Source organism: Lupinus angustifolius, chromosome LG15 (assembly GCF_001865875.1).
Source record: "Lupinus angustifolius cultivar Tanjil chromosome LG15, LupAngTanjil_v1.0, whole genome shotgun sequence".
NCBI classification, from domain to species: domain Eukaryota; kingdom Viridiplantae; phylum Streptophyta; class Magnoliopsida; order Fabales; family Fabaceae; genus Lupinus; species Lupinus angustifolius.
The window spans coordinates 18,156,530-18,166,541 of NC_032023.1; the positions used below are offsets into that span (position 1 = coordinate 18,156,530).

The 10,012-nt window shown below is 31.6% G+C and overlaps 1 protein-coding gene across 1 annotated transcript; it reads left to right on the forward strand.

The window, feature by feature from the left end:
* On the forward strand, window positions 4,873–10,012 carry LOC109328408 (glucose-6-phosphate isomerase 1, chloroplastic-like). The gene is made up of 14 exons (XM_019561864.1): window positions 4,873–5,504; window positions 6,000–6,122; window positions 6,465–6,563; window positions 6,662–6,745; window positions 7,263–7,406; window positions 7,484–7,549; window positions 7,900–7,968; window positions 8,061–8,168; window positions 8,539–8,591; window positions 8,671–8,809; window positions 8,911–9,067; window positions 9,268–9,346; window positions 9,575–9,641; window positions 9,741–10,012. The coding sequence occupies exons 1-14, from the start codon at window positions 4,977–4,979 to the stop codon at window positions 9,873–9,875; spliced, it is 1,851 nt and encodes a 616-aa protein (XP_019417409.1). The 5' UTR covers window positions 4,873–4,976; the 3' UTR covers window positions 9,876–10,012.

Below are 10,012 nucleotides of genomic sequence, written 5' to 3' on the forward strand. Positions count from 1 at the left end.
AAAGAAAAAGAGTGTCACTGTGTGTGTTTTGTTTTGTGTTTGGTGGGGTTTCTTCGGGTTAAACTAACTTATTGTCTAAACATTATTGTGCTTTATTTTAAGATTTAAATAATTTTTCAATTAAAAATAATATTAATAATATAGTTAAATTCTGATTACATATGTAGCTTTATTTATATAAATTGGAAAATTTAAGAATGTCATTATTGCGAAAATTGTGCAAAATGTATCATGGTAGCTTTTGATCTCCAATAGTTATATCTATGCACATAAAGATTTGTATACAAGATAATATATCAATTATTATTAAATAATAGTGTATAAAACTCATACATTATAAGTACATGTTTTTTTCTCAATTTATATATGTATATATATATTAAGAATTAATGAAAAATAAAAAAGTTTATACATGGGAATCATCATTCAGTTGATGCATTAGAATATTTTTCTTCAGAATCGACAAAAAGTGTAATGTGCCATTCAATTTGTTAATTACTTTTGACTGTCATGTTAAAGTAATTTAGTTTCCATTAATGATACAATTATACTAAACTTATATGAAATCTATTTGAATTTTAAAAAAATGTAGATATTTATACCCACAGGAAGAGTTAGTTCCACATACATATGAATGTTCCTAGTTCGGATATAATTATCTCTAGTGTGACGATACATGTAGAAAACAAAAAAACTAATAATACTAATGTGTTTATAAATAATTAAAAGAATGTGATGTGTACACTTAGGATTGAGTTGTCTTTTGTGACCGTCCATGAGTTTGACGAATACGAGTTTTATGACCATGTCATTCTCATCCTCAGAATAAGTGACTCATGGGGGACACGTTGAACTTGGTAGCTTTTGGAAGAACTTATCATGGGTTGATTTCAGCTTATCTTATGTCTTAAGCACTTATCTACTAGTTTAAAAGTGTTTTTAAAAAATGAATTTAATATTTATTCATGAATAATATAAGAGTTTTTTACGCTATCAATACAACATTTATCGTTCATATATTAATTATCGTTTAAGTCTTAAGCAAAAAATAACAAAAGTGAATACAAATGAATGTTTGGAGATATACCGACAGTGTAAAAACATGGTGAAGCCTTTGAGTTTATTGGAATGAGCCATGCCTTCAAAAACATTGTGAAGTCTTTGGGTTTTACTGGAATGAGCCATGCCTTCTCTTCTAATCATCCCTCATGTAATTTCCCGTTTTATTTATTTTATTGTTCTTTTGTTAGTGAATGAATCACCCAACGCCTTGTTCTGCACCTCGTCACTTCACTTTGCTTCTATTTTTTTCTTTTTCGTTCATCAATCATCTTCACTTTATTCCTTGAGGAGCTAGATATGGTTGAGAATATTCCACATGAAAGTGTCTTTTTTAACAAAGGAAGTTATAGGATAATGCTAAATTCCTTAACCCAAAATTGTGACTTGAACAATGCAAATAAATTATTAGGATTAATATTAGGTGGGGGATTCTACCCCATTATGCTACCTCAAATGAATTATTAGTAATGGCTGATGATGCTGCTATGGCTCTATGTGACTTGGTGTATAAGAAAAGCTGAAGCATACATAACATTGTTTAAGTGGGATGGTTGATTTCTATGCATCCACTCTATAAAGAAGATAAGCACTTTGCCTAAAGTTGCCGCTGTAGGTTATACTGCTAGAGTGTCATGGTTGCAAATAACCTTTCAATTTAGCATAATTGCTTTTTTCAATGATAATTTGTGAGTCATCTCACAAATGTATTTCATAGCTATTAAATTTTCCTTTTGTCGTTTTTCCTCTTTAAAACTCAACGTGCAAATGAACTTAATAAACACATTTGTAAATTGAGTTTTGAAAAAAAAAAACATAAAAAAATTGTGAAAGATTACTCTTTTAAAATTCAACTCAAAACAAATATCTATTTTAAGTGCTCCATGAGGCCAGTACATTAATTATGAATTTATACATTATTTGTGTCAAAGTTGTATTGTATTAGCTTATTCATAAGCTCATCTTATACATAATCATAATCGATAAAATAATCAGGCCTAGGGGTGGGCCAACACATTTTTTTTTGTACAAAAGTATTTCTCACTTTATGGGCAAATAACTAATCTTTTTTCAAGTATGTAACTGCTCTTCCCAATAAGTATCACTCACAGGGATCGGCCATTAACCTTTTAATCATCTTGAAGATGTCTTACATAATTATCACATTGTTAGTATTAGCAACAAGTTTTACAAAAAAAATTGAGTAGGAATTACATCAATTATATGAGTGCAATATTTATGAATTATCAGTATACAAATTTATATATAATTAGTATATCATTTATCATTTATTTGCATTATTTTTTGAAGAGTAAATGATAACTAAAAATATAAATGATAGATGATAGACTAACAATATATAAAACTATTATATTATTATTATAGATATCTTTTCTCCAAGTATAATATGTCTGACATCCTACACTCGTTGAAAAATGTTATGCTAAATTGCTAACAACAATTGCAAAATATAATATTTATTGTACCATAAACTAACATTACTTCCATTCCTAAATATATATTTTTTGTTTAAAATCATTTTTCTTCAGTTTAATTTGTTTCTTTAGAAAATAAGGTAAAATAATAATTATTCTTAAATTTATACTCCCACTTTTGCTGCCATAATTATAGAGGAAATAATAAATGCATAAATTTAATATAAATAAATATCCTAATTATATTTCTTAATTTATATGAAGTTACCATTCACCATCATACATCCTTTCTATTCCTTGTGTGGAAAAGACATGGTGGGGGCATTTGCGTAATAGTGGAATAGATGGTGACCAAATTTGCTAAGGCAACAGATACTTAGACAAGTGCTATTGGTTATTAAATTAAAACCAACCAATCATGTGATCCAAGTTGATACGTATATTATCATAGTGGCCAGAGATCACTTGTATTCAATGTTATCTCATTTCTTATCACGCACCAATCACATATTACTATGTGAATAAAATAAAATTTTAAAAACAAAATTAATAAAAGTAACATTTTGATGGACTCGAGATAGAGAATGAGATATCATTATGAATATGTGATATCTATAATATTGCAGCCACCGCAAAGCTTGCTCACATGAACAGAACCAACCAGACTAAAAAAACCTTGTTGATTCCTTCAAATTCAATACAACCACTTGCCTCATTTTCTTTATTACCTTTCTGTCTTCATACGTAAGGTGGTTGAATAATTAAATCTAAATATATTATAATAATATTAATTTTAAAAAACTAATGAGGAAGATAATAAATCTTTTATTTCCAATATTTGACAAAGCAACCTCTGATTTAATAGTTAGTGGTCAGCCATATTTTAAAAGTTAAAATCAATGTTATAAAAAACTGTTCGTGTCGACCGATTTAACCAGTAAACTGGTGAATTGGTTTCAATCATATAATCATGACGATCAAAACTAATTAAAATCAATCAAATTAATCATATCGCTCGATTTTCAATTGAACTGTACCAATTATACTGGTAATTTTTTATTTATAATTAATTTGTTAATGAAAATAAAAAATTTATTGATTTATTTATTTTTTAACATTAATATTAATATATTAGATATGTATATCTAACTCTGTCAGTATACAGTTTAATTAGTAACAACCCGTTAAACTACTATACCACTATACTAATACCTAACCTATTTAATGAATGTATGGTATTAATAAGAGTCGTTTAAATGAAGGCGTGGTGTGGTTCATGCTACACAAAAAGATAAGTTATTTTCACTCTTATGAAAACCGGCAGGTGGCATCTAACTCAATTTAGATTAAAATTGGATGACTGAATTGATTTAACACTAAACTTGATAATTTAGATGGTTGAATCAATTAAGTTAATAAAAAACAACCAACATAATAAAAAAGAAAATCACGTACTTTCAATTTATATGTACTTAGGTTCTATTAAAATGTTAGTTATTAATTAAATTTTAAATTTATTTGTATGTTTTTATTATAATTAAATTTTAAACTTATTTGTATATATTTAATTTATTTGTGACATTTCGTGGCCGTGATTGATTCTTTATTTAGTTATAATGATGTTTTTAAATTCAGAATATGTATTTATAAAATAGTATTAATTAATATTATAAATTTTTATATAAACTTAGTCAACTGATCCAATTATTGATTTAATGAATTACTATATAATAAAACATTGATTTAATAATATAAAACTCAATTAAATTCATAGTATAATTAAAATGTTAATGATTTAATTAATGAATACTTGTTGAGATGTGTAACTACTCATCTCAAAACACATTAGTTAATCGTGCTCAAAAGATGTTTTTGTGAATACTAAAAAAGAAAAAGTGACTTATTAAGCCAATATTGAATTATGGATTAATCCAACTTTAGTAACAATTGTATTTCCATATATATTAATTTTAATAATGTTATATTTATATATTATCAATGTAAAATTTTATATATAATTAATATATTATCTACTATTTAGTATCAGTTAATCATTGATTATTAAATATAAATGATAAATAATGTATTAATAATATATAAAACTCTCAATTGTTAGTGTATATATTTTTGTGTGTAATTTTAAATGAAAATTCACATCAATACAGTACAAATGAGAAAACTGGCCGATTGAATAGATTTTCACCAATTTTAACGAGAATTACATGTTGAATGATTAAAATTAATAATACATTATTAACGATGTAAAAACTCATATACTATTAATGCACATATCATTTTCACTCACATGTTTTGGACTAGTATAATTACTGATATGATAGCGGTTTTAGGAGCATTCCAGCGATAGTGAATAAACTGATACCTGTTTTCATAAGTATGTGTTGAAATATGAAATTCCAATGCCACAGCTCTTAACTTAAAAAGAGCCTTTGACACTTTGATTTTCATCTCTTTCATTTCATAATGGCATCATCAACATCACTCAAACTCTATTCATCTTCCCCAACTCTCAATTTCCATAACCATTCTCCATCTCTCTCTCCCTTTTCCCTTCGCCCCAAACTCACCACCGACCGCACCCTCACCCTCTCCGTCGCCCGTGAAGTCCCGGCGGAGCTCTCACCCATCAACGACGGAGCAATCGCCAATGAAACTAAAAAGAAGCCAGGATTGGAAAAAGACCATATTGCCCTTTGGCATAGATACGTGGAGTGGCTTTACCAACACAAGGAGTTGGGTCTATACATCGATGTGAGTCGGGTCGGGTTTACGGATGAGTTCGTGAACCAAATGGAGCCCCGTTTCGAGAAAGCGTTTCGTGCAATGGTGGATCTTGAGAAGGGTGCCATTGCTAATCCTGATGAGGGAAGAATGGTGGGACATTATTGGCTTAGGGACCCTAATCGTGCTCCTAATCAATTTCTTAAGACTCAGATTCAGAATACTCTTGAAGCTATATGCAATTTTGCTAATGATATAATCTCTGCTAAGGTTACTTCAATTCTATCTGTGCTTGTATACTTGTTTTTTATGATTTTGTTTTAGTTTAATGTACAACATTTATGGCTAGTACTTTTGTGTGTTAATTCCTAGAGAAGCTTTTTTCAATATGTGGAATGGGATGGGGCATATGTATTGTAGACCAATTGTGAGTGTGAGTGAGTATCGAGGTATCTCGTATCCCGAGGTGGATTAGATGTAGAGAAGGGCGATGTTTTGTTGTCACAGGTTTTGACTGGCTAATTTATTTAGATATCCAGTAAGTGGTGAGAGATGATGTTTTTTTGAACAAGCAGAATATATGGTATGGGATCGTGGCACTGTATATGTTATCTTGGCATAGTGTATGTAACTATGAGTGTGGATGTTGCTTTGGCGATGATTTCCTTAACATTGTTTGAGTTTTTGCTATGCAAGGGTCTATGTTGTGTTAGCTGTGTCTTGTTCTTTATTAATTTGTGGATGATAATGAATGTATTTTGGCAGATTAAGCCTCCGTCATCTCCGGAGGGTCGTTTTACTCAAATACTGTCGGTTGGAATTGGAGGTTCAGCTCTTGGACCACAGTTTGTTGCAGAGGCATTGGCTCCGGATAATCCTCCACTCAAGGTATTTAGCTTTGCTATTCTATCGGTGGAATCTTCATTACCAATGTTTGATGCTCCTTTTATTAATGTTAAATTCCAAGAATGGGGAGTTATTTTACTAGGGCCTCCAGTGGGAGTCAAAATTCAATTCAACTTAACACATGTTCCACTTGAGTCCTGCCTAATATTTGTAAATCTGTAATTTTCACTTCTCAATCATGTTGTATGCAGCCTCTTACCTTTGTATGTTGCTTACAATCTAAAGTTTCTTCTATTTGCCAAATATCTGAGCAACCACTGTTATTAAATATGGATGTAACATCTTATTTGGGGGCCCTCACAAAATCTTTTGAACTTTTTGCAGATAAGATTTGTTGACAACACAGATCCTGCTGGAATTGATCATCAGATTGCGCAACTTGGCCCTGAGCTAGCTTCCACACTTGTAATAGTAATTTCAAAGGTCTGCATGGAGATTATACATTATTTTATTGTTATGCGATTATGATGTTATTGGCCCATAGAGTATGTTGTTGACTTGAAAATGTCATTCCTCTTCAGAGTGGAGGTACCCCTGAGACTAGAAATGGTTTATTAGAAGTACAGAAGGCCTTTCGTGAAGCAGGCTTGAATTTTTCGAAACAGGTTTAATATCAGGTTTTCATTTTTTATAATTGTTTATTTCCCAATGTCATTTTATCTTAACATATTCAAATCTGAAATTTGGGTGGTATTATGGGGCTAAAATTGTGAATGGCAGTTTTATGAGGGTGAACAAGTTACTCTTATCTAGATTGATTTGCATATATCACTGTGAAGATCCTAAAATTTCGAACTTTCATCACTGCTATACCTTTTTAAATTAATCTTCATAGATTTGCATATGTTGTACTATTTATTTTGTTTGTTTCATGATGAATTCAAGTCTTTCAAAAATTACTTTCTTTAGTAATAGATATATTAGGATAGACTCATTTTATGTATTTATGATATAATTAGAAGCAATATATATTGACTTAGTATATAATTACTTTCTTTGTAAGGATTCTACCTTGCTAAAAAAACATGTGAACCTATAAGTGCTCTTGGTCCGACATCACTCACACATCTGCTCGTGTTTTTTGGACTTATATGATGATTTTCTAATGCTGCTGTAATGCAGGGTGTTGCTATAACACAAGAAGATTCTTTGTTGGATAACACTGCTAGAATTGAGGGGTGGTTAGCTAGGTTTCCCATGTTTGATTGGGTGGGAGGTAGAACATCGGTGATGTCTGCAGTTGGCCTGCTTCCTGCTGCTCTTCAGGTAAGTGGCTGTTAATGTAAATTCAATGTGCTTATAATTTGATACTATTTGTTCACTTATATTGCTTCTTAATTCAGGGCATTGACATTAGAGAAATGCTTATTGGCGCATCACTGATGGATGAGGAAAATAGAAGTACCGTGGTAAGCCTCAGTTTCTATATCAAATTTTTAACTTTTAAATATTACCTCTAAGTTGTACCCATGTAGAAAAAGGATTTTCATGTGTGAAAATGTGAAGTGTTATGCCATACATAGAGTTAGTCTTAATGAAAGGTGGCTGGGTGTAAAATGGTTTTTTTTTTAGAAAGCCATTGCCTTCTTAAGAGCTGATGTTAAATGATGGATTTTAAAATGGCAATGAGTTGTATAATACCAGTTTATTTTTATTCTCTTGTCCTACTTAACCATCTTATCTGCTTAACCTTGCTTCTCTTCCCTATCACAAAGCAAAGGAACCAAAGGATCTCTTGTTAATATATATTTTTGTGCAGTTAAAGAATAATCCTGCAGCTCTGCTGGCTTTATGTTGGTATTGGGCCACTGATGGTGTAGGATCCAAGGTGGGAGTTTATAATTTCATCAACGATTAGCATCTTATGTTTTATTCCACAACTGATAAAAAAAAATTATTTCCTTCTTTTATACTCTGTAGGATATGGTTATCCTTCCATATAAGGACAGCCTGTTATTATTTAGCAGATACTTGCAGCAGCTGGTCATGGAATCTCTTGGCAAAGAGTTTGACTTGGATGGTAATCGGGTATGTCTTACTCTAATGTGCAACAAATTTGAATAACAATACTTTTCCTGCTTTTTTTGGGTGAATTTGTTGGTGTTTTTTAATCAGTTTATACTTTGTAGCTGTTCCTGTATCAGAAAGTAGCCTACTGGACTCTGTAGTCTGTAATTTCTAATTGATGGTTTTTGTCTTGGTACCATGTATACATTGATTTATTTACATATGGAGCCCACTTGTATCACATCTGAGTATCTGACATATTCTTAACATGCCTGGATATTGTTGATAAGAGATTCTAGTTTTCATAGGATTGTGGAACTACGGTTAGCCTTAAATGCTTTGATCCTACATAAATTAATGATATATCTGAATCTGACTGGGATATCCACAGGTTAATCAAGGAATCAGTGTCTATGGAAATAAAGGAAGCACAGATCAGCATGCGTGAGTTGTCATGCTAATTTTTAAGTTAATATGATATGTTTATTGATTTGATTAGTTATTTAGTAAACTTCTGCTACAGATATATTCAACAATTGAGGGAAGGTGTGCACAATTTCTTTGCGACATTCATTGAGGTGCTACGTGATAGACCCCCAGGTCATGATTGGGAACTCGAACCTGGTGTTACATGTGGTGACTACCTATTTGGCATGCTACAGGTCTGATCTACTAGTGAAGCTTATTTTGTTATTGACCATGGTGTTTTACCTAAGAATGGTTCAGTCTCTTTTTTCTCATACTAAAATTAGAGTTAATGTAGGGAACAAGGTCAGCTCTGTACGCTAATAATCGAGAGTCTATCACTGTCACTGTAGAAGAAGTGACACCAAGATCAGTTGGTGCTCTTATTGCACTCTACGAACGAGCAGTAGGGATATATGCGTCCCTTGTCAACATCAATGCTTATCATCAACCTGGTAAAATATGATCTCTTTAGCCCAATTCATGATTTTCTTCATCTCCCTTGAATGGAAGTTTTTTCCCTGTCCAGTGTTGGGTCAATGATTAAAGTTGTTTTTAATGTTTGAGTCAGTGCATATTAAATTACATATCCTGATTGTACTCTGTTAGTACTTCATTGTCATTCAACCGCTTCGGAATTATGATAATTGCGTAGGTGTGGAAGCTGGTAAAAAAGCAGCAGGTGAAGTATTAGCACTTCAGAAGCGAGTGTTAACAGTGTTAAATGAGGCGAGGTATGGTATATATCTGAAAATATCAGTGATTTCTTTGTCTTCCAGCTAGGGTTATTATGGGTACTTAGAGGAGGTCGATGTAATTTTAATCACACACTTACCTCCCCTCCCCAGAGGTGGTTGAAATTACACAGTCCTCGTCTAAGCGAAGGAGATGTAGCTTTTGAACCAAGAAAGATTCAAGTATAAATGTATAATTAAGCCTAGCTTTTCTGTTACTGTTTTCAGCTGCAAACAACCTGTTGAGCCATTGACACTGGAAGAAGTAGCTGAGCGCTGCCATGCTCCAGAAGATGTACATAGCCTCAGTCTATTACTTTTCTGAATTATGTTTACTAACTACTTTATTAAGAACTGATGAATATGTATCGTAATGTTTTTACTTTATATGCAGATTGAAATGATTTACAAGATTATAGCTCATATGGCTGCCAATGATAGAGCGCTAATTGCTGAAGGAAGCTGCGGTTCACCACGTAGTATCAAGGTTTTTCTTGGAGAGTGTAACATTGATGATTTGTATGTTTGAGTTAAACTGATGAAATTCATGTTTCATTAAGTTATAGTTGTGTTTGAATACGGTTCAAGAGAAAGGAAACAGCCTGCAATAATTTGGTTTCTATGTTGAAATCTATCATTAATAAAAATGAAGTTTTTGTTTAAACA

Bases quoted from the DNA above. Each gene is read 5' to 3' on its own strand.
- LOC109328408 (XM_019561864.1), top strand. From the start codon at position 4,977: ATGGCATCATCAACATCACTCAAACTCTATTCATCTTCCCCAACTCTC. The intron at 6,746-7,262 runs GTTTAATATCAG...GCTGTAATGCAG, and splicing joins GCTTGAATTTTTCGAAACAG to GGTGTTGCTATAACACAAGA. The intron at 8,169-8,538 runs GTATGTCTTACT...GGATATCCACAG, and splicing joins TTGACTTGGATGGTAATCGG to GTTAATCAAGGAATCAGTGT.